The sequence below is a fragment of the Caretta caretta genome, chromosome 13 (genome assembly GCF_965140235.1).
Source record: "Caretta caretta isolate rCarCar2 chromosome 13, rCarCar1.hap1, whole genome shotgun sequence".
In the NCBI taxonomy this organism is placed as follows: domain Eukaryota; kingdom Metazoa; phylum Chordata; order Testudines; family Cheloniidae; genus Caretta; species Caretta caretta.
In genome coordinates, this window is record NC_134218.1 from 3439480 (window position 1) to 3463844 (window position 24365).

At 53.8% G+C, this 24365-nt stretch overlaps 1 protein-coding gene across 1 annotated transcript; it reads left to right on the plus strand.

Moving 5' to 3' along the window:
- Positions 1 to 12430: 12430 nt before the first annotated feature.
- On the plus strand, positions 12431 to 24147 carry PSMF1 (proteasome inhibitor subunit 1). The gene is made up of 7 exons (XM_048820130.2): positions 12431 to 12601; positions 14399 to 14551; positions 15486 to 15568; positions 16759 to 16953; positions 19941 to 19994; positions 22121 to 22279; positions 22458 to 24147. Exons 1-7 carry the CDS (start codon positions 12473 to 12475, stop codon positions 22507 to 22509), a joined length of 825 nt encoding a protein of 274 aa, XP_048676087.1. The 5' UTR covers positions 12431 to 12472; the 3' UTR covers positions 22510 to 24147.
- The last annotated feature ends 218 nt before the right edge of the window (positions 24148 to 24365 follow it).

Consider the following 24365-nt stretch of genomic DNA (forward strand, 5'->3'; position numbering starts at 1 on the left):
GACCAGTGCCAGGTGCTTCAGAGGGAATGAACTGAACAGGGCAATCGTTGAGAGAGCCATCCCCTGTCATCCACTTCTAGCTTCTGACAAACAGAGGCTAGGAACACTCAGAGCATGGGGCTGCATCGCCGACCACCCTGGCTAATAGCCATGGATGGACCTATTTCCTTGAAATGGAGGTGGTTACTCCCACGACATTTTCCCTCATCTGTTCATTTCTCCCAAATTGCAGTCCCTGGACAAATGAAATCATAATACATACGGAAAGAGGGAGGGGATTTTTCTATGGGGAAGAGATTGAAACCACATGCTGGGAAAGTGAGCTGCAGTAGCAGTAGAAGGAACCAGGCAGTAAAAGAACATTTAGATGAAGCAATATATCTATCAACAGTGATGTTACATGTAACATAAATTAGTTTAGCTTTTAAAACAGACACAGCTAGGTCTGACTTACGCTGCCAAAAGGGTTTAAAAACAATTAGAACAAGCCCGATCTTCTGTATTCTCAGAACAGCCTGTTAAAGCAGTGATGAAAGTTCTGCTTGTAGTGGGTGCATCACACAAACAGATTCATGACTCATCAGCTGGACGCATTTGACAACGCTCTGGTTTTAAGAGAGTAAAGGGTTTCAGTCCTAATTAGCCTTCCCCGCAATGTGTACTTATGCCCCATATTTCATCTGAGGTTAATAATCCATGGCATGTACAGCATTGCCAACACTAAAGAATGGGGCTGTCTTTCATCCAAGGATCTCAAAGCACTTTACAAAGGTGGAGCAGTATTAACAATATTTTTAACAGATGGTGAAACTGAGGCACAGGGCAATGGTGTCAATTCACCCAAGGTGACAGAGTGAATTGGGTGGGAGTACAGCAATCCTGTGCCCTCTGCACAAGACCAGACTGCAGCTGCTCCCATACTGCATGACTGTTGTAAGGCTACAGGCGGAAAGGTAAAACAAACCAGGAGGGAAGTGCTCCGAGTCTGGATTGTACAGTCGTATGTGTCTCAAGCTCTCTTTGCTCTGTCTGAATAAGAAGGCTGTAAGGGTGAGGATAGTGCAAGTCAGGACAGGAAGAAAGACAGTGGGAGAGCCATCTATATGCTCTGGTCTGCACACCTCTGCAACCTCGTGGTCAGTATAGGAAGAGAGCCATGGGGAATGTTTCAGCCACACCCCAAACTGCTTGTGTCCTTCAGTGAAGTCAGGCCCCCGCTTTCTCATAAGAACATAAGAATGGCCCTACTGGGTCAGACCAAAGATCCATCTAGCCCAATATCCTGTCTTCCGACAGTGGCCGGTGACAGGTGCCCCAGAGGGAATGAGCAGGGAATCATCAAGCGATCCATCCCCTGTCGCTCATTCCCTGCTTCTGGCAAACAGAGGCTAGGGACGCCATCCCTGTCCACCCTGGCTAATAGCCATTGATGGACCTATCCTCCATGAATTTACCTAGTTCTTTTTTGAACCCTGTTATGGTCTTGGCCTTCACAACATCCTCTGGCAAGGAGTTCCACAGCTTGATGGTGCACTGTGTGAAGAAATATTTCCTTTTATTTGTTTTAAACCTGCTGCTTATTAATTTCATTGGGTGACCCCTAGTTCTTGTGTTATGAGCAGGAGTAAATAACACTTCCTTCTTTACTTTCTCTACACCAAGCCTGATTTTATAGACCTCAATCATATCTCCCCCAGTCATCTCTTTTCCAAGCTGAAAAGTCCCATTTTATTCATCTCTCCTCCTTGCAGTGCATGGCTGCATCCTGCCCTGTGCCAAAGTCTCCCACACGAGGATGTGACCTGGACTTGGCCAGAACGATCCAGTCCTTTAAAGCGGCTCTAACCTCAATCCCGGCCTTGTGCTCCTGCTCCCGCTCTCAGGATGAATTTCATGAGTGGGAGAACGGCGTCGCTGCATGCAAACACATTGCCCTCCCTCCATCAGGGTCAGGCCCACGCAGAGCCAGCATCATTGCAGAGGCACCATGCGGTGGCTGGACTCTGACGAGCTTCTCAGGAATTTGGAGCCTGGCACACCCCTCTCTGGCTCCAGGGATTCACAGCTAGAGTTCTCTGTCCTCCTCTTGTCAGAAGCTCGGCTTCTTACAGGCGCCCCATGGTCCTTGATACAAGACTGTGAATGGCCCAAGCTCACACCTTGGAGGATGCTGTTTGCATTGCTAAAGAGCTGCTGGTCCACTGGCCGGGGCCCCCACGCCACCAGCACCAACAATCAAGCAGAACTGACAGCCAGGCACCGTGAGGCAGACCAGGGAGGGAGGGCTTGCAGGCCGCACACCCTGGTAAAAGCTGTGGCAGGTCCTTGGAAATGAGGAAGCAGCTGAAAAGCCAAGTCCCAGGATTATTATTTGAGAGAGTTGCCGTGAGGAGACGCTCCACAGGCAGTGCGTCTACCCAACTGATTCCTACCACGCTACAGCTGCTCTGTGTGCAGAGCGCGTGCCCTTTGGTTCGTTTAACAGCATGAGTTGCCTGGCAGCCGGTGGCCGCGCTGCGTTCTGCATGGATGTGGACGCTGGCTGGCGCACACTGAGTGGGATACGAGGATCCCACCCCCACAGAATGGCAGGATGTGTAGTACGTCACTTCAGATGAGCTGGCCGCAGTTTCTGCCCTTTATGGCTCTAGAATTTGGTCTGACCGGTCGATTGAGAAATCTGTTTTCTTTTCCCCTCGTTAAAGCGAAATATTGCACCAGGGCCCTTCCACCGGGAGCAGTGAGCCAAGGGGAAAGTATGAAAGCCAGGAAGGGCTGTGGTTTGCGTGACGGACATGGAGCCAACCATGATATCCTGCGGCAATTGACACATCGGTTTACCTGCCTTGTGCTGCGAGCCCCAACCGCTTTTCTTCAAGCTGGTCCAACTCGTTTAGCGCCGCGTGAACTTAACGAGCACCCCCTGCTTCCAGCTTTGCCTTGGCTCCTGCAATCTGGAGGTTGCTAAAGGCCTTCGGGCTGTTCCCTGAAGTCATTTGGATCCAGCAGCAAGCGGCTAACTTCCCTTCTCCGTGTTTTACTTCATAGCGGGGAGGAGGGTAGTGAATTAACTGACAAAGCCAACAGCCACCACGAGCTCTACCCTTGCAGTGTTTATCTCATTTCAGGATGTTCACTGGGCATCTGTCAGTGGCAACAAAACCTATCCCTGTTACTAATTTACCACAAAAGTCCTGGTGCTCTTTCCCAGGACCTTTCTCCAACCAGGCCTTTGGTGGGAGGCTGATTTCCGGCACCGCCTGTTTGAACGCAGGTGTGGCTCCGCATCCTAGTTTATAGGTCAGTTGCAGTGATGTTGCTTCAGGGAGTGAGAACCAGATACTCTGACAAAGGGATACAGGAGTCTATGTAGAGGGGCCTGGTGCCATTCTTATGGGAAAGCAAATAATGTTTGTCACAGTTCAGGGCAACTACACCTGTATTCCCTCTCCATGGTCCACCAAGGACATCCACTGTAGGTTTCTGGCTCTCAGCTATCCCCTCTCTTGGGTGGAGACCCGTGAACTGCCTACAGTTATGTGACCATAACTGTTTCTCAACAGGCACATTTATTCTTAAGGTGAAAGGGTTACCGAGAAAAGATATTAAAACAATAAAAGAACCTACCCACACGCTGAAAAGCTCACCAGAGGTCTCCCCCAGCTCCAGCCTAGGGCTCTGGTTGGTTCTAACCCTTCAAACCCCACCACTGGGTTTATCCAGCCTGCCTGCCCTGAGTTTCCCAGACTTCAAGACGAGCTCTGTGTAAGCTTGAAAGCTTCTCTCTCTCACCCGCCGAAGTTGGTCCCATAAAAGATATTCCCTCCCCCACCTTGTATCTCAGGTGACAGCAAAGGTCTTCCAGATGAGCCCCTGTATGTATTTCTAACAGCAGCATTTTCCAAATGCCTAAGGAATGAAATGTTTGAGTGTTATTTCCTGTGGCCTCAGGAAGGCAAGAAAATCTGCCGACTCACAAAGGATGTTCTCATTTCTCCTTCCCAGGTTATTTTTGGCAAGGTCACCTTGATATTCCCCTAATGATGTTACATTAACTTCCCTGTGGTTTGTGGTTCCTCTGACATGGTACATGCCTCTGATTTATTTGTGTTAAAAGTCATTAGCTCAGAAAACTAAAGTTGCTGAAAATATTTCAACTCATATTGCCACAAAAACTGAAGCTGAACACACTATAAACAAAGTGGCTCAGTGAAAAATGAGAGTACAAAAATGAAAACAACCCTGTTAAAATTAATAGCTCTCCTTAATTGTGGTACAGCCATATGAGCCTCAGAGCAGCAGAAGGGGATACTGGCTTAAAAATCCAACCGTGACACTGAAACATATTTTAATGTTTTGCAATATTGTCTTTTATTTTAAAAATTAGATTAGCAAATATTTTGGTTTGACGTTGGCAAAGTCTGCTTGGTAGAGGCCTAGGCTGCAGAAATATAGATGGGAATCTAGAAAACAATATAGGGCAGACTTTCAAACAAGCGAGACCTTCAACTGCATACACAAAGTGTGTGTTCATGTTGCATGCCCAGTTACCAAAATTATGCAGCCAAATTGGGTAACTGCACACACAGATAACCAGAACTGGCCCTTTTACATGTACAGAGTTACTGAATCAGCTGACACAAACATACCAAACTGAGCATGCAAATTAGATTCACAACTGTGCATTTGCTTTGCTCATGGAACAGCACGATTAGTTTCTTTGAAAATCAATCCCTACAGTTTCAAAATGGGAGCGTGTCAACCTTTGACAGCCAAACGGACTCACACAGGGTTTTGGACTGAATGAAACTGGACTGCAATTGGGTATCACCAGGCCACAAGAAAATTCAAGGGAACAGCATGGGATATTTGAGGTGACTTTTCCTTTATCCTGTTACAGGCAGAGACATCATGTTCCCTTTCCCACTTGCATACCTGGACGCAGTCTGCTCCTCTCTGATACGGCACCTTCATGATTTGGGATCTTACACAGGTTTTTCTCTTTCCAGTCCCATTTGCCACCCCAAGGTGGCAGGAAAGCCAGCACTATACTGCTGTTGAGAAATCAGTAACAGGAAAAGGGGCTGAGAATGATCAATGTGGGCTGTCACCATCAAACCAAACAACCAGCTATTCACAGATCTAACAAGAGAGAATTTTGGAGCGATGCCAGCAGACTGGTACAATCAAAGATAAAAGATAGATGACAGCTGGTTACCAGGACAGCTATTTTTGTGGCAACCAGAAGGCAGGAAGGAAACCTAGGAGAAAGATGGCAAGATGTGATTTGCTGGGGGCTGAGATAAGATCGACGCTTATATAATGTAGTGAGTTTTGCATGCTCAAAGCACTGTACAGACATTCACTAATTAAGCCTCACAAAAGGCCTAAGAGGTGGGTAAGTATTAGCCCCCTTTTATGGATTGGGAAACTGGGACAGAAAAATTCAGGGCTGCTCATTTTGGATTGCCCCCGTTTTAGACACCCTGGTTTCCAGAGGTGATGAACATGGATAGCTCCCATTTGACTTCAGCGAAGGTGTGGGTTCAGGCCCTGGGTATCTAACATTGGGAACCCCAGGTTAACAGACACTTTGGAAAATCTGGGCCTAAATGACTCCTCCTGAACCACACAAAGAGTCACTCACCAAGCCTGGGCTAGGAATTCCTGGATCTTACCTCTATGCTCCGTCCACTGCATCAAGCCACCTCTCCCATGTAAAACTGGTGTTGATTTAGGGTCAAATTCTGCCCTGGTTTTCCCCGTGCCACCCCAGTGACTTCAGCAGACCTACATGGGGGGCAAGCCAGGGCAGAATGTGCTCCTCAGAGGCTAAGGTGGGACAGATGCGTCCCTGTTGCTTCTCCATTGTCTCCAGTCTGGCTCAGTGCCTCTGAGGGACTGAGAGAGGAGGAGTCAGCTCCTGGGGGAGTCCCACAGACATTAATGAACCCAGGAGCGCTGTCTGAGGTTTCAGCAGGACTGCTCAGCTGGGCTCCCTCCATGTGCCTGGCTCCCACCAGTTGTTGACAGAGGTCTTTGTGTGCGGGTGACTCACTGGGACACCAAGCAGACGAGTGAACAGCCTTCCCCAGCCCCAACCAGGTGCCCTTCTGCTTTGCAACCGCCTGCTCCTTCTGCCTCTATGTCTTAGCGCTGGTGCCGGATCAGCCAGTGCACAGCCTAGTCTAGTCTGTCCAGGTTCTTTTACCACACTCATCACTGTAGTATCTGAGCACCTTCCCACAACACATTAAGCAACGTGACTACACAGCTGTCCCGTGTTCTCTGGCCGGGGGGATCAGGTGCTGTGGTGTGGCTTGTTTCAGTAGGTTTTTTGTTTTATTTGGAAGTTTTCTCCCCCCTGCTGGCAGATGGAGCCCCCCACCCCGAGATCCTCTCGGAGATCTCTCTGCTGTACCTCTCTCCCCTCCATAACAACACCTGTCTTAGAGTTCTCCGGGCCCAGCACTGGGGCCTTCCTCGCAGTGCAGGCAGGCTGACTTCCTTTCACCAAAGAAATTCAGCCTTTTCCTGCACGACCAGCACTCAGCCCTGCTCCTCATCCCCATTACACTCTGATTGTTCCGCTCCCACGCGACTCCTGGGTTCTGCCACCGACTGACACACTCTGCGACCAGGCCCAAATCCCTTGATGTCTCTGTGCTTCAGTTTAGCCAGCTACAAAATGTGTGTGGTGCCTGCTTCACGGGGTGCTGTGAGGCTCGTGTGCGAAGTGGGGGGCTATTACAGCAGGGGCAGCAGATCCTGCCCCCGGCAAAACAGTTGTATCCTACAGCGATGGACCTGAACCAGAATCCTGCCCCCAAACACTCCCCCATCTGGGGCAGTTTGGGTGGGGAACCTGATCTTTGCGGGACCCACCTCTAGTTCTGTGTCTCTAACTGCTACCCCTTCTCCCTCTACAATGGGGGAGGGAGCTGGGGGGCTGCAGAGGGGGCTCCTCTGGCCTTTCTGCGTCTGATGCAGGTATGGGGTTACCTCTGTGAAGGAACCAGGAACGCCACTCCTTGGGAGTACAAGTTTCTTCCAGCCTTGAAATGGAGACTCACCTCTGGGATCAGACATTCTGCCTGAGAAAGTGCAGTCCTAGGGTTCTATTGAAAGAGATAGAGGGCCCTCTAGTGTGAGCTTTTAGCTCCTGGAGCAATCGCAGGTCGAGAGCGGGGCCTGGAAGTTACTAACCAGAGGAGGGCTCTGCCCTGTTTCACATGAATCTAGGCCACACGAATAACTCTCTGAGGGGTGCAAAACAATCCGACCCTCCCTTTGTGCCAGGTGCTGGGGTTTGCAGGTCGGAAGATAAGTCCAGGAAGGGATGAGATCTCTCGTCACAAGAGAGCACTAATTTACGCTGCCCCTTGCTGCAGACTTGCAGAGAGAAGCTGTCTCTGTGGCATTGTACAGCACCCATCCTCTCACTTGGGACCAAAGTTTCAGCTAGTCTCAAGTTGGCCTGTGATTTCACTCACGTAACGGATGTGCATGTTAAGAGATCCTTCCTGCTGCCCAGTCCCTCTCTCCCCATGACCCCATTGAGTGACACAGAGGCAACAGGTGGGATGTTATTTATTTCAGGAAAGGACCTTTCCAGAGTTTCCTTCACGTGGGATACTATTTCTGCTCCCAGGAAAATCCCAGGGTCGTCTACACTGCATTATTGCAGCTCCAGTCTGCCTACTTGCACTCGCTTTTGTCTAGCTCACATGGCTAGGAGTAGCAGTGAAGATACAGAGGCATGGGGCTTCAGCACAGGCTAGCAATGCAAGTCCGTAGCCTGGTCCCTGGCCGTACTTTGACAGCCTGCACTGAAACCCATTCTGCCCTGTCTTCACGGCTATTTTTAGCTGCGCTGGCCTGCCGACCGATGCTGCAATCACACCTTCGATTGCCGTGTAGACATACCCTCAGACTGGAGTGTTGTGGCCCCTGATCACTGGCTTCCTGTTCCTCTGGTCAGACCTTTTCTGGAGACAACAGCAACCACCTTGTAAGGTCAGGGGCATCTCCATTCAGCAGAGGAGAGCGCTCTCTGCCCCAGTCTCCATACCCCGGGACAACTCAGAACCTGGAACTCAGAACACTAGAAACATCATCACTCGGCAACCTCTGGGCAATAAAGTGGCAGAACCCAAATCAGCTGACTTCACATCACCTCCCCTCTATATAACCTGTGCAGGGCTGAAGGGGATCATTTCAGAAGTGGTGGAGTGCAGCTGAAAAGGTCGGTAGCACACACGGCAGACAAAGTCCCTGCTGAATTCACCTCGGGACCCATTATTCTTAATACAAAGAGGGCCTGATTCTCTTCTCACTCACCAATTTTCCACCCAAGCAAGTCCACTGATTTCAAAGGCGTTCACCTGGACTGGCACTGATGTGAGGCCAGCATCAATTCCAGGGCTCTGCCTTTCACTCCAATCTCAGATCAAAGGGGCTTGTATTGGAAACAGAGCTTCCCGCTGGGATTGAATGTATATGCTTACTTAATGGTTACCTCTTGGTAATTAATTACATACCTACAATAAAATCCTCCCACCGCCCCTTCTTGCTGGGCTCCAGCCTGGTCACACCTACTTGTGAAACTATCTGTCCAATTAAGTGGGATATAATCTGGGTACTCTTGAGTAGTAATGTCCTGGTCTTGTTCACACGTTTGTCGTGCTTATTTCTAAACACCCCCAGAAGTGTTTGCAGCAGCAGGGCCTAAGAAATTAACCTGACGAGTGTTGTCTGTTAGTTAGCTATTGTAAGATAGCCACTTCTTCCTGAAAAGAACCCTTCCCCACTCCCAGATACACAGCAATCGAAGTTGGTCCAATAACAGATATTTCCTCACCCACCGTGTCTCTCTAACATAGTTCCTGGTCGACAGGATCACTCCTTCCTGTTGGCTTGTCATTGGAGCGCCGTGAATCAAAGGTGGTTTTTTGTAATTCTGTCACCTGGCAGAAAATTCTCTGATTAATTCTCACTGCATAAAGACATACTGTGTTTTGTTTGTGGTTACTGTGAATCATTACTGGGTATTATTCTCCACATCATTACTGAGGACAATTGGAAATGTCAGTACTAAGACCCAGATTGTGCAAACGCTTATGCATGAGCTTCACTTTTCACCTGCTCTGTGAAGTGTTTGCAGGATCAGGGCCCAAATGAGCACCACAGGACCTATTAAACTGATCGCTATTTGTCAGGAATTAGTTAAAAACCCATAACAAGTCAAACAGTAACTACATGAGCTTGACTGACAGACAACTGGAGTTTCTGTTTTTTTCCTCATGGATAAAGTGCAACCAGATTGCAAGATACTTTCCAACTTTTTCATCTATAATTGAGTTTTCCCCAGTGCCAAATGTCCCAAAGGTTATTAAACTAAAATGATGTTGGAGACTTTTTTTTTTAACCTTGTCATTAAACCTCAGCCCCCCCGAGACTAAAAACAGCCTGAAAATATATCTCACGGGGTAACTCACAGCCATGTATTTTGATGCTGTATAAAGCCTGTGGTCACTTATCCGGCTCTGATGGAAAACTTCCAGCAGCTTGACTGGGGGCTGGAGGAGCAACAGGGTGCAAACCATCTAGAACTGGCCCGAGAGTGGGCCCCTTCTATCAGATTTGGAGTCCCCCCTCCCCCGCAGAAAGTAGAGCAGGGATGCAGTTCTCTAGTCCAGTGCTTCTCAACCGGGGAAGTCCATCCCTGACAGAACAAGGAGCAATGGTCTCAAATTGCAGTGGGGGAGGTCTAGGTTGGATATTAGGAAAAACTATTTCACTAGGAGGGTGGTGAAGCACTGGAATGCGTTACCTAGGGAGGTGGTGGAATCTCCTTCCTTAGAGGTTTTTAAGGCCCTGCTTGACAAAGCCCTGGCTGGGATGATTTAACTGGGAATTGGTCCTGCTTTGAGCAGGGGGTTGGACTAGATGACCTCCTGAGGTCCCTTCCAACCCTGATATTCTAGTCTATGATATTGAGGTCTTCCGGGGGTACCTCCCCTCATCTAGAGATTTGCCTAGTTTTACAACAGAAAAACACTAGCAGAGTCAGTGCAAACGAAAATTTCAGACAATGACCTGTTTATACTGCTCCATGCACTATATGCCGAAATAGAGGTACAATATTTATACTCTAACTTGATTTACTGTATAATTAGATGGTAACAATGAGACAGTCAGCCATTGTTCAGTACTAATGTGACGCGGCTGTATGTTTGTGTCTGGTTTTGTAAGCAGGTAGTTTCTAAGTGAGGTGAGACTTGGGCGGTGGGGACGACAAGACAAATGAGCCTCCGGGAAGGGGAACAGGACTCTGAGGAGGGGGACAGGACAGGACTCTGGGAAGGGGAACAGGACTCCGGGGTGGGGGACAGGAGTCCAGGAAGGGGTATGAGACTCCAGGAAGGGGTATGTGACAGGACTCCAGGGAGGGGGACAGGACTCTGGGGAGGGGGACGGGACTGAGAAGGGGGACGGGACAGGACACCAGGGAGGGGCACAGAACACCAGGAAGGGGTATGGGACTCTGGGAAGGGGTACAGGACAGGATTCTGGGGAGGGGGACAGGACAGGACTCCAGGGAGGGGGATAGATTTGGGAAGGAGGGACAGGATGGGACTCCGGGGAGGGGGATGGGACTCCAGGGAGGGGGACAGGATGGGACAAGATGGGACTCTAGGGAGGGGGACAGGATTGGGAAGGGGGATAGGAAGGGACTCCGGGGAGGGGGATAGGATGGGACAGGACGGGACTCCGGGGAGGGGACAGGATTGGGAAGGGGGACAGGACAGGACTGGCGGGCCAGGAGAGGACTCTGGGGGAGGGGACAGGATTGGGAAGGGGGACAGGACAGGACTGGGGGGACAGGAGAGGACTCCGGGGGAGGGGACAGGATTGGGAAGGGGGACAGGACAGGACTGGGGGGACAGGACGGGACCCCGGGGAGGGGGGCAGGATTGGGAAGGGGGACAGGACAGGACTGGGGGGACAGGAGAGGACTCCGGGGAAGGGGACAGGATTGGGAAGGGGGACAGGACAGGACTGGGGGGACAGGAGAGGACTCCGGGGGAGGGGACAGGATTGGGAAGGGGGACAGGACAGGACTGGGGGGACAGGACGGGACCCCGGGGAGGGGGGCAGGATTGGGAAGGGGGACAGGACAGGACTGGGGGGACAGGAGAGGACTCCGGGGGAGGGGACAGGATTGGGAAGGGGGACAGGACAGGACTGGGGGGACAGGACGGGACCCCGGGGAGGGGGGCAGGATTGGGAAGGGGGACAGGACAGGACTGGGGGGACAGGACGGGACCCCGGGGAGGGGGGCAGGATTGGGAAGGGGTACAGGACAGGATTCTGGGGAGGGGGACAGGACAGGACTCCAGGGAGGGGGATAGATTTGGGAAGGAGGGACAGGATGGGACTCCGGGGAGGGGGATGGGACTCCAGGGAGGGGGACAGGATGGGACAAGATGGGACTCTAGGGAGGGGGACAGGATTGGGAAGGGGGACAGGACAGGACTGGCAGGCCAGGAGAGGACTCCGGGGAAGGGGACAGGATTGGGAAGGGGGACAGGACAGGACAGGACTGGGGGGACAGGAGAGGACTCCGGGGAAGGGGACAGGATTGGGAAGGGGGACAGGACAGGACTGGGGGGACAGGAGAGGACTCCGGGGAAGGGGACAGGATTGGGAAGGGGGACAGGACAGGACTGGGGGGACAGGAGAGGACTCCGGGGAAGGGGACAGGATTGGGAAGGGGGACAGGACAGGACTGGGGGGACAGGAGAGGACTCCGGGGAAGGGGACAGGATTGGGAAGGGGGACAGGACAGGACTGGGGGGACAGGAGAGGACTCCGGGGAAGGGGACAGGATTGGGAAGGGGGACAGGACAGGACTGGGGGGACAGGACGGGACCCCGGGGAGGGGGGCAGGATTGGGAAGGGGGACAGGACAGGACTGGGGGGACAGGACGGGACCCCGGGGAAGGGGACAGGATTGGGAAGGGGGACAGGACAGGACAGGACTGGGGGGACAGGACGGGACCCCGGGGAGGGGACAGGATTGGGAAGGGGGACAGGACAGGACTGGGGGGACAGGACGGGACCCCGGGGAGGGGGGCAGGATTGGGAAGGGGGGCAGGACAGGACGGGACTCCGGGGCGGTGCCAGCCGGTGCTCTAGCAAACTCTGCGGCCAGCCCGCGCCTGCGGAACGCCGCTTGCGGGGCTGCGGGTAAGTCCGGCCCCGGCCCCCGCGGAGGAGCTCGTGCAGCCCCGGCTGGCCCTGGCCCTGACCCGGCCCGGGGCCGCCCCGCTCCAGCCCGGCCCCGGCTCTCTTGCAGCGGAACCCAAGCGCCTCGCCGCGTTTCCAGCGGGGCCCGCCAGGCGGCCCGGCGCTGTCGCTTCCCCGGCCGGGGCGGGCCGGGCTCTGCGGACGCCCGGCTGCGGGCAGCATGGCCGGCCTGGAGCTGCTCTACGCCTCGCAGGCGCCCGGCCTCCGCCGCCCGCAGGACTCGCTGCTCTGCTTCGTCCACTGGCAGCTGGTCACGCACCAGTACCGCGCGCTGGGCACCGGGGACCAGGTAAGGGGCCCCCGCTGGGGGGGCGGCCCCATGGCCCCGGGGGGTGCATCCGGCCCCGGGGGGTGCATCCAGCCCGGCACCGCCTCGGGGTGCCCGCACGGCAAGGCGGGGAGGTGTTTCCGGGGCTCCCCAGGCCTGGCCCCGCGCTAAGCGCGGTGCAAACCCCAGAGCACAAGCCCGAAGTGGGGGGGGGGGGGGCGTTGTGTAACCAGCGCCCACGGGCGCCTGTGGGAGCAGCCGCTGTCGGGTGAAAGGGGCGGGGGCAAAACCGCCGCCCCGTGTCAGGCATCACCCCATGGGGGTGTCAGTGCGGGAGACGCTGCCTGCCCCGGATCCCCAAAGGCCCTGATGCTGCAAAGCTTGGCAGGGGGAGGGCCTGGGCTGGGCACTGCGCATTGCTTGCTGTTCCTGGGCTGTGTCTCCTCTCCCCAGTCCGCTGGGGGCTGGAGGGACGCTGCTCATACCCTGAGTAGTTTCACTTTTGTTTCCCTGAGGTTTGCTCCCAGTATGGGCCCTACCAGCACCAGGCCGCAGGGTGAGCGATGTCTGTTGAGAAATAAATAACCTGTTCCCACCAAATTATCCCTATTTAAAAACTCAGACTCATTGCTGGGGCCTGAAAGTTTATTTCTACAAAACCTAAATTTGAGACCAAATCCCTTTAAAGGGAATATCAGGGTGTTGCAGCTGCAGACTTTTCTAGGTCTTTCCTCTCTACTTGGGTCTTGAAATACATCATTTTTTAAAATGAATTTGTGCAGTTTGTTTATAGTATTTCACCTTTAAAAGATGCCTTTGCTCTCAGACAAAGACAAACCGTAACAACCGTATTGTGCCCACATCAGCCTTAGTGATGGGAAAGTTATTTTTCTGGCGTTTAGGAGCAGATGAGTCTCTCTGATGCTCCAGAGCTGCATGCTGATCCGTGCAGGTGGACCCCCTGCACCGGGCGGCTGGAGGCCGTTGAAGTCAGGGGGGCTCTGTGCAGACAGAGGTCAGCCCCTGTGGATCAGCTTGCCGCGCCCAATCCCGCAGACACTGCCAAGCCGAGGGAGCTGAGTCTTCCCTGAAAAAAAAAACAGGTGTGTTTTGACATCCAGATAGCTACCTTGCTGTGAGATCCTAGTGCACACAAAGTACACGTAGTTCTTACCTCTGGGTACCTTGTCCAGTCTATACCTTACCCCCGTCTGGGCCTTACCTCAGTTAGCTGCGTTGAGGTGAAAACTACAGTGCCGTGACTCCACTACAGTGTTACGGTGAGTTATCCATCTGGATGTAAGAACACACCTGGGTTGGGCAGTGTAGACGTAGCTGGGGATTACTCACAGCAGTAAGCATTACATCCGGTAGCAAGTATGTACAGCACTGGGTCCTAAGAGAGCTGTGATGGGTTAAATTCAGTTTATGTATGCCCTCTAGAAGAGAAGGATCTTGGCTGTTAGCTGGTAGAGAAGGTCTTGGCCTGGGGGCTCCTTTAGAAGGACGTCAGATTTACAGTCATCAAATGCTAATGCCGGAAAATACCCTGATCTGGGAGTCTCTCTAGTTTGCTCATGACCTGGGAGAGCCCTGTTTGCAGCATTTTTTGTAGTAGTTGCCCTGCATGATAGGCTGAGTCCTGTACAGCGGAACCGGGGCCCTGATCCCGCAATCGGACCCGTGCCGACAACGATGCAATCCCTTTGGGAGGTTTAAACCTCCTCCCGGATTCCTGTGTCTAGCCGGGATCTGTTCCTGTCACCCCGTTGGTATCAGCTGGGACTCCAGCTTGTTCTCTCTGATGCCTTTTTGCAGCCGGGTCCCAATGAAAGAAAGTCGGAGCTGCTGCCGGCCGGGTGGAATGCCAACAAGGACCTGTACACACTGCGATACAAGTCCACGGACGACCGCCGCGAGCTCCTGCTGAAGGCGATCATGGTGGACAGTAGCATGATTCTCAATGTCCTGGTGAGGCTCCCAGCTGGCTGGGTGCTATGTAAGGATCGGTCCCTGTGGGGTCTAAGCTCCCCAGGAGGTGGGGAGAGGGAGGTGGGGCGTCAATGCCACCCCCGTAAGGGAGGAGAGGCAAAGAATAACAGCTGTGACTCACTTGAGCATCCGTTTTCCTGGCCTCCTACGTCCCCCAGTGCCCTTGGCTCCTATTGAGTGGGAGGCGCTCGACGAGAAACCCAGCTGGCTAAACGGGGAGAGGGGGCCAGTGTGGCCCAGGTTCTGCGCTGGCTCCGTGCGATTCGGCGTCTCTGACCTCGGGGAGGTGCTCCGGGTACACGTCAGGGAGGAGCTTGGCCCGTAACGTCCTCAAAAGCATGCAGGAGGCTGTGTGATTGTGGAGTCATGCAGGGTTTGCCGCTGGTGTAAATCAGGGTGACTTATCGCCTGCCATGGAGCAGTGCCTTTCCCCCCAGCCGAGGGACTGGCCCTGGAAGTGTTGTGTCCAGTGTGAAGCAAGAAGCTAAGATCAGACATCCATGCGGGTGAAGCTGTGATGTTATTACCGCTCGGCCCACTGATGAGTTGCAGCCTTTGTGCATCTTGTGGACTTCCAGATCCTTGTTGCCAGGCTGCCTGCTCTGTCACGCCCGTCCCGTGTGTAGCACAGTACCTGTCTGTCCCTCTGCAGCCCAGGCAGGGAGAGCTGGGAAAGACCCTTCTCAACCCACCGCAAGTTGGTTACACTTGGGTTTAGACAGCTGGGAATCCAGACATACGGATCCTGCACTGACAAGTGCCAGGAGAGGAGCAAACTCCAGTGATGGCCCCTGCCTCGGATTTCCCCTCCCCCCGCCCCCAACCTGTTCTGCTGTTGTGTCTGCCGCCCCCCCCCCCCCCCCCGCCCCATGAGCTCGGCTGCTGAGGCCGTGTTTTGTTTGTCCTTCCCCAGGATTGCAGCTCCCAGCAGGTGGCGGATTTGACCTTGACAGTGGCAGATTACATCGACCCGGAGCACTTGGATGATTTCCACAGGTAACTGCGTTTCATGGGGATGCTCCACACAAGTGTCTGAGCCCTCGGGAAGGGGAGGCAGGTGAAGATCGGGGCGGGGGAGTGAAATAAACAAGGGGAGAATAGGGTACTTTCGGAGGAACCTGAGGGGCTCTTTGCAGATAAAGCTTCAATCCCCCCACATATTCTTCTCCTCCCTTGTTCCCAGATGGCACCCCAGGCTCAGGCTGGGAGAAGAGAGGGAGTTAGGCCACGTGGCCTCTGGATCAGAGCACAGGCCTGGGAGCTCACTGCTTTGGGAGTTCTAATCCCAGCTGAGCCTCTGGCTGGGTCTGTAACTTTATTTCCAGCGTGCTGGCTGTCATGTGTTCCCTGCATGAAAGCCCAGGCCCTTCCCCCAAGGAACTTGCACCCTGACTCCAACACAGACACCACAGTACAGACCTGTGCTACCAACTTGCCGTGGGGAAAGTGATTGGACTTCCTTAGATGTTTGCATGCTGCCCACCATGTGTAACCGTGGGGAGATTCGGAGCTTGAGACTGTGGAATAGTCTCCTGAGGGAGGGGAAGCTCCATGGCTTGGGACATCGGACTCAAGACTGGACAAAGCACCCAACCTGTGTTGTAGGGAGCACTGCTGCATCCGTGAATATCTGAAAGGGATTTTCCCCCCCACCTCCAAGTTCTGTGATTCCCTCCTGCCTCTGTCAACTCTGCTGCAAAGCTGGGTGAAGATCAGACTTGCCCAGCTGCTCTCTGCTTAACGCCTGAATGCTGCGTCTCACCCGAGACGTCAGCAAACGCCAGGGCCGTGGGTCTTGAAATTGTTCCATTCCGGCATTTTTAACTTCTGGTTTACCAGAGCCCCTGAAAGCCCTGTTTGTGCTGCAACCAGCCCCTCCATTTGCAGATAAGGAAATCTTAGATGGCTTGGACACTGGCCAGGAGTTCCAAACAAGAAACAAGCCAAAATCCACCAAGTTCCCTTTCCCCCCTGACATCTGCAGGCAATCCGGCCAGGGCCGCAGGATGAACGTGCCATGGGTACTGCTGGGGCGTTGAAAAGGACAGTTGTTCTGGGTGTGTGTCGTGTTGGGGGCCCCTCACACTATTGTGTTAGGGCCTTTACCACCAAACCCTTTCTAGCAGGGCCTTGGGTGATGTCAGTTGTCTAGTTGTCAGCCTTGACTCTCTCTCTTGCCCCTGCAGAGTGTACAAGAACGTCGAGGAGCTGCAGACCAGGGTTGTCACAGGCATCATCTCTCCGTTGGGGGCTCCCAAAGAGAAGACCGACCCCAAAAAGGAGCCCAAGCCTGAGAAGAAGGTCCCGCCTGCCTCCACTCAGGATTATGACCCCTTGAGGATTCCTCCCTGGCAGCCTCTCGGTGGCCGGCAGCCATCCTGGTGAGTGAGACGCTGGCGAGGGGATGGGGCTGCATAGCTTGCTCTTCTTTCAAATGAGGTGGGTGGCAGGAAAGCCGTGACGGAACATCTAGCCCTCCATGGTTCCTTCCCTCACCTGCCCCCACCAGCCTCTGTCACAGACGTGTCCTCATGGGCACCAGTGCACGGTCTAGCTCCGTGTCACACGTTTAGTTCTCAGAGGGATCCAAGAGATGTAGGAGGGGGATTCTTTAAAACAGCCCATGTCCTGGCACCCCAGTCAGCCCTGCTTATAAATCCCATGCTTCTGGTTCACCCTTCGGGCTGATCCTGACCCTCGGTGGCTGTTGGCATTGGGCTCTGGCTGGCTTCCCTCTAAGCTGGCCCACCAGTGGGAGGTCTTGTCTGGCGCTTGGGACCCCACCCTGTGTTTTGGGTGAGATGCTGCCAGAGTTGGCCACCTGGGAGAAGAGTGAGGTGACATGCCACACCCCAACATGGGCAGGATAAGGCACCTGTGTCACTCCGCCCCTGTGCCATGGCCTTACCCCCTTGCCTAGTGGTTCAGGGGGCCCCTTCCCCTCCCATCCCTGAGAGTCAGGGGTAGCAGCTTGGGTAGGGCTACCATATTTGAACATTGAAAAAAGAGGACACTCCACGGGGACCCCCAGCCCTGCTCCAATTCCTCCCCTTCCCTGCCCCCATTCCAACCCGTTCTCCAAAGTCCCCGCCCCAACTCTGCCCCCTCCCTGCCCCATTGGACCCCTTCCCCAAATCCCCGCCCTGGCCCCGCCATCTCCCCTGGGCGCGCCGCATTCCGCCTCCTCCCTCCCAGCCGCACGAAACAGCTGTTTCGCGGCGCAAGCGCTAGGAGCTAGGGGGGAAGAAGGGGCACTCTCTCGAGTGATCAACATTCACTCTCTTTCTCAAATGATCAACTCTTCTTTGGGGAAAAATAATAAGGGCAAAATCCCAGACGTTTTTTAGATATTTAAAAATTCCTCCCAGACGGCGATTTAAGACCTAAAAAGCCAGAGACGTCCGGGAAAATATGGACGTATGGTAACCCTAAGCTTGGGGCAGAGTGTGCAAACCCTATGTGGGACCAGGGCAGGAAGGGATTCATGGTCTGTCCCACAGATGGGCTGAAATCTGCCCCAGGCCACACGATCTGTCAGGAGTGTCAAGGCTAGGGGTAGGGCCCTGCAGCCACAGTCAGGAGGACACAGGACAGGGAGGGAAGCAGGCCCGTCTCTGAGGTCTGCCCTGCCTAGGGGGGCTGGGTGTGTAGGGCTGGTGGGACAAGGGGCTGCTGTGGGGAGCAGAAGGCCCCATTAGCTGGCTGACCTCTGATGGGAGAGCTGGCCATGTCTCTGCTAGGTATGGGCTGTCAGTTCGGGCTGCTGAGTCCAGCAGGGAGGCTTGTGGCAGTGCTGGCCAGTGGGCACGAGGGTTGCACAGCCTAGTGCTTTGTGCCTGAAAAGGGGAGGGCAGACGGCGGAGCTCCTTTCGATCCCCGGAGGGGGCTGGGATCTGGTGGAGGAGCCCCCACTGGACGAGCATGGAGCTGTGTTCGGGTCGGGGGGGGAGGGAGGGAGTTAGAACGGGGACCCTGCCTGGCTGTGGCAGAGAGAGCAGTTCGCCCAGGGGCCGTTTGCCCAGCAGCGCCTCCCGCACCGCCAGGGGCTGAGCTGCGGCTGTGCAGCTGCAGAAGGCTTATGGGAGGGAGAGGAAAAGCCTTTTAACTTTGCTTCCCTTCTCGATGATCTTCCTTCGGACCAGTTTGTGAGCACAACATCCCAGATGGAAAATCGTGACTCTGCAGCCCCCCCGCCCCCACCCCCAAAGTGAGGGATCAGTCTGTGGGCTCCTGGGCCCCTGCTCTCAGGTGCTTATGCGCCCTGATGATCTCTTTCCCTGGGATAGCGGAGGGGCGGGGCTCTTTATTCTCTCCCCTCCCCCACACTCCCCTGTAATCAAGGGCCAGGTAGGAAATTAGAGCCTGCCGTGGCTGTCCAGAGCACTGTCATCACTCCCCGCTGTCCCTGTCGGAGCCCATGCAGAGCTGGTCCCTCGAAAGATCGGAGGGACGGTCCCTAGCATCTTACCCCTGGTTCCTTTCGCACCACTGCTGCTCATCAAGCCTCTGTGATGCCCCAGGGGCCCGGCTCAGTGAATGCCGGGCACTGGAGTTCTGGGGCTGCTGCGGGGGGCGGGGGTCCAAGACGTGGCTGCCCATGGCTGGCTTGCCTTGGAGCAGGCGGGGGGTGCAGCGTGCAGTTGAAAAACCCTCGTCACGGACGCCAGAAACAAAAGGCATCGAGTGAGTGTGGAAAGCTGGGTCTGTGCTCCTGCTGGGCACCGTCGCGTTCCCTGCCAGGCCCCACACCCTGCCCTCCTCTCACGCGCGTGGGAGCCGGGGGTCAGTGTCAATTTGTCGGCTCGCTGACTGCCCTGTGGTTTGGGAACCTGTCCCTGTGCTGACGGGCTAACCTGGCCCCTCTCAGGCTCTGCCCAGGGCTGTGTTAGCAGTTTGCCGGGAGCTCCAGGCCTGCAGCTGCCTTTCCGGAAAGTGGAGCAGGTGGCAGCCACGTGCCCCTCTCGCACAGAGGGGTGGTAACTGCAGAGTCCTGCGTACCAGGCTGCTCGGCTCAGGTGGGGCGATGCGTGCTGCGAACCGTAGTCTCCCTGAGTCCCAGTCTGCACCAATTAAAGCCACAGGCCACCTCACAAAACATTGGACCCTGGAAACACCAGTCTGCACAGTAAGGTCACTCGGTCATTCCTGTGGTCTGTAGTGTAGACTAAAATACAGAGACCCAGCTGAGCGCAGCCTTCTTCGCCAGTGGCCCGCTCTGCTGGTCACATGGGCCCACTCATCTGCGTGGGCTCTTACCCTTTCCTGCCCCCTGCATGCACTCTCTTCCATACCCAGTACCCACCTGCCATAGGACATGGCCCGAGGAAATTAACACCTCTCACTGGGGGAGTTATGTCTTGTGTTTCAGGCCTGATCCCCGGGACCCCTTTGCTGTGGGTGGAGACGACCTGGACCCCTTTGGGTGAGTATTCCCAGGAGAGGATCGTGTGGGGAGTGACTGAAATAACTCAGATTGGCCTTGCTGGTGCGTTCAGTGAAGTGTCTCCAACAAGGACTTCAATTAAACAGTTATTGTGTGTGAACTGCCAGGGACCAATAGTTGGTTCTAAACCGAAATATGGTTTTAATATTATACTAAGATCCTGTCTCTCACACAGTTGATTGGTTGGAATCTGTATCTGTTTATTAATCAGCTGGTATTCATTTAATGTGCAGTAATTCCTCCACTAAATCAAAGCTAAAACACATTTAAGTGAATTTAAGCATCCAATTTAAAATTTTGCTTTCTCCAGCCCCCTCTGGGTCTGTAGGGCAGTTTGGAGGTACCCAAGAGCAGAGAGGAGAGACAGCTGCCCAAGGAGATGGGAGCCATAGAGAGGGATACTGCAGGGTGCCTTGCTTCTGCTCTGGGGCTCCAGCTCCATTTGGGGAGGAAGGGGTGGAACTGACCCATCATTTTCCATTCCAGTAAAAGAACAATGTAACCAAAGTAAAACCAGTCCATGGGAACACTACCCAGCTCATTATGGAGTCCTGGAAGTCCTGCCATTTGGAGCCTCTGGCTGATCAGGATCAGATTTATTTCTCCTTGGAGGGCTGTGTTCTGCAAGGGTTGGCTAGAAAGGGATCTTCTGGAAACGCTCAGTGGAGGCTGAAAAGAGGAGCTTGCAGCAGAGGGCTGAGGGTGGCTGGAAAGCAGCCCTGCATACCCCAGGGAAAGGGAAATCAGGACGGGCCCTTGTCTCCCTGCTTCCCATCTCTCCTAAAGGGATTTCTTTCTTAAATGTATATAGCGTCTTGATCCAAAGTGGGCACCTGCTGGAGGCAGATTCTGAGCCCCGGGACCGCTACATAGCATCCGTGGGACTTTCCACGAGCAGCTCGCTGCCCATTGAGGCGCTTACTGTGGCTGATGTTCATTATTTTTATTGCGGCAGCATCCAGAGGCTCCAGCTGAGATCATACAGTACGAGGACAGGGCACAGCTGCAGGCTGCAGAACTGGTCTAGCAAATGGCTTCCAGGCGCGGCTTTGGGAAAAGTTCCAGGCCGCTGATCCCAGAGAAGGGGTCTGGGAACTCTTGCAACAGGGCGGGGGTTGAGAAAATCTTGCATTTAATCAAACAGCCAAAAGCATAGAGCTAAATGAACCTAAAGAATAACAATCAAGCAGCAAAGGAAACCAAAGCAGGGGGTGTCTGACGATTCCTAAAGCAGCACTGTCTGCAGCAGCGGGGGGTCTGACTCACCGCTGTCTCAGCTATTCTCACAGCTGGCATGGGTCACAGTTTCTCCTGACTCCTTTGAGTAGCTGGAGGAATATAGAACCTGCCCTTCTGCTAAACCTCCCCCTGTTCATTGCTCAGCCCCCTCTGTAGGTGGCTAGTGGGACTGCGAAAGACGCAGGTGCCTATTTGCAGTTCTTTGTGGGTGACAAAACAGGCTGCATTAAGGACAGCGAAGGGGCTTGTCATTTTCCCATGCACCTCACGGTAGAACATGAGTTAACAGACACCACTTAGCACCCTGGCAGTGTGCGTGTCCCAGGGTGAGTTAATCACAGCCCCCTGACAGGATGTTAACTACGACAGCCCTTGTCTGCACTGAGTGCTAAGTCATGTTTTACATCATGTTGGTGCCCATGTGTTCTAACACTGCATAATGTCCCAGTGTAGACGAGTCCAAAGGATAGAGATACCAGGCATTGGACAGAGGGGGCCAATTCCTATTCACCCTGAGGTGAATGGCCGGAGCAAACCACAGGGGCCTTATTGTAAATGAGAATAAGGCGTGACGTCTCATCCTTGTATTCTTCCATATCCGTCGAGCCCCCAGCCTCGTGTTTACAGCTAACCGCGTACTCTTGTTCTCCCTGAATTACACTCCCCAGCACATGCTCTGCTGCGCTGGACACACGCTTTCCCATCCCGTCCGTAGTCACACACGTTGATTTAAAAATGGGAATCAGATTTCCAGGCTGCTCATGGAGCAGTGATCCTAGCTCGGAGCAGAGGGGAGCTGGTTACTCTTATCTCCAATTAGAGCTAGTTGTGTTCCTGCTCTCATCCTGCTTTCTTCTTCCTCCCAGGGGTCGGAGGGGTGGTATGATCGCTGATCCACTGCGCTCAGGATTTCGAAGACCTCTTATCGACCCATCGTCAGGTCTCCCAAACCGGCTTCCTCCTGGGGCTGTTCCACCAGGTGCCAGATTCGACCCATTTGGGCCAGGGGGCGGCCGTCCTGCAGGGTGGGTATCTGGATGTGCGTGTGCGTTGCTTCACTGACTATAACCATGCTGGAGTTTTCCTGTTCTTCGCAAACTGCACCCGACTCCCTTGACTCTCTGGGTTGCCAAGGGGGGTGGGGGGGGTTCACTCTGTGACTCCTCCTGTAACTCTGCTCTCGACATTCCATTCCTGTTGCAGGCCAGATCCAGATCACCTTCCCCCTCCGGGATACGACGACATGTTCATGTGAGGACGTGGACGTGCCCGGCTCTGACTACACTGAGAGAGAAGCACCTTTCCCCCACCTTTCCCCTCTTTGGAAGACTCTCTTCAGCAGCAGTTTTCTCCCCGGGCACTAGAGCCTTTCCCTACACTGCAGATCAGCTTTAAAGGTTTCACTGCATGTATAACGGCGGAGAAGGCGGTGTGTGGCTCTCGTCTCTCCGCTTGCTCCCCCCCGGGGAAATCCCGAGCCATTTGTAATCTAACACCTGTTGAAACACGACTGCAGTGTGCTAAGAACAGAAAGCAGCTTGGGGTGTGTTATTCAGAGCTGGAACTGCCCTATGAGAAGTGTATAGAAAAAATGTCATTTCCTTTGCTTTCCTTGTACCAGCTTCTCTGGGATGACGTGATGTGTGCTCTGGGATTTACTCAGCTGCTTGTTGCGAGAGAGAAACATTCACTCCCCACCATCTGTCTGGTAACGACTCGGTCTTGACGAGCTTGCCAGTGCAGAGTCCCACGTTCCATACTGGCTCCCAGCTGGCCACGTGTACGTCTCAGACAGGCCTGGCCTAGAGCGCAGTGAGCTAGTGAGGCGTTGATGCAGGAAGCTGCAGTGTGACCGCCGGGAAGGGCTTGCAAAGGTGTCTGTGGTTTCTCCCCTGCTCTGGGCTCACCTTGGCCCTTCAGCTGCCCATTGAGTAAGGGGTTAGGAAGGGCTGAATGGGGCAATGGATTAACTCTTGGAATTTCTGCCTCTAGAGCAGCATGGCCAGGTCCTCAGCTGGTGTAGCTAGACCTAGCTGCATTGGCTCCAGGGGGACTACATTGATGTATACCAGCTGATCCTCTGGCCCCTAGATCTAAAGACACCAACGTGCAATCAAGTCAATTAAAAAAAAAGTCACCATTAGTTGCAGATCCTGCCCCTGCATCTCCCCTGCTGGTTTGTGTGGCTCTTATGATCACCTGTCTGTCTTTAAGTCTCTCTCTCCCCTATTGCTGTGAGGGAGTCTTACACAGACAGCAGGAAGATGGCACTGACTATATCCCCAGTGCTGTCAAACGCACAAAGGGAACAAGCTGGGGACATACATAAAGATGGAGAATGTTTTTTCTCCACCCGTGCTCAGTCGAATCTGGAATAACTCCGTTGGTTTTGGTGGAGTCCCTGCGTACCGCAATTACATTGGAGGAGCTGAGATCAGGGTGATTTTTATTTTCTTTCTGGGTGGGGTGATGTAAGAATGTGGTGGGGGTTGCTTATGGCTGTTGTGCTTTGACTTCCCTTATGTTTTACGGGAGGGATTTTTTCAGGTGGCTGTTCTTTGCTCCGTCAATTGTCACACCAGACTAGTATGTTAACAGGATAGTTCCTGTCCTGTGCTGATCCTGTCCAGCTGAATTCCGTGGTGTCAGTTTTCCAAAGTGACTGCTGATTTGGGGTGCCGCTGTGTCTGAGGGGCCTTTGAGGGGCCTGATTTTCAGAGGGCAGGTAACTAGCACAGTCTGAAAATCCTGCCCTGTTGCAGGATCATTGTGCTGGGACCCAGCAGTGTTAATTACTTTTGAAAATTTAAGTCACTGGTTCTTCTGATTCTTCTCTTGGTTTGATTTTTTTTTAAAGGATCTTATAACTAAAATAAAAACTTGGTGAACTGCTGCTTGTGAGCTCCCTGGACTCTGCTCCCTCCTCTGACTTAAGACAACGAGGCGACGTCTCCAAATTTCAGCACTTCAGTCGCTGCTTCAGCGACAAAGCAAAGGTTTCCTCTGGCTTCCCAACTCTCTCACTTCCCTTCCTGGTTAGAAATTTCAGATTGTTGCAGCCGGATCCACGTGATATTTTTATGAGTAGAAAATCCAGGCTGTGAAACCGAT

Coding starts and splice junctions, on each gene's coding strand:
- PSMF1 (XM_048820130.2), top strand. CDS start 12,473: ATGGCCGGCCTGGAGCTGCTCTACGCCTCGCAGGCGCCCGGCCTCCGC. Junction 15,569..16,758: donor CACTTGGATGATTTCCACAG/GTAACTGCGTTT, acceptor TTGCCCCTGCAG/AGTGTACAAGAACGTCGAGG. Junction 16,954..19,940: donor GGTGGCCGGCAGCCATCCTG/GTGAGTGAGACG, acceptor CTTGTGTTTCAG/GCCTGATCCCCGGGACCCCT.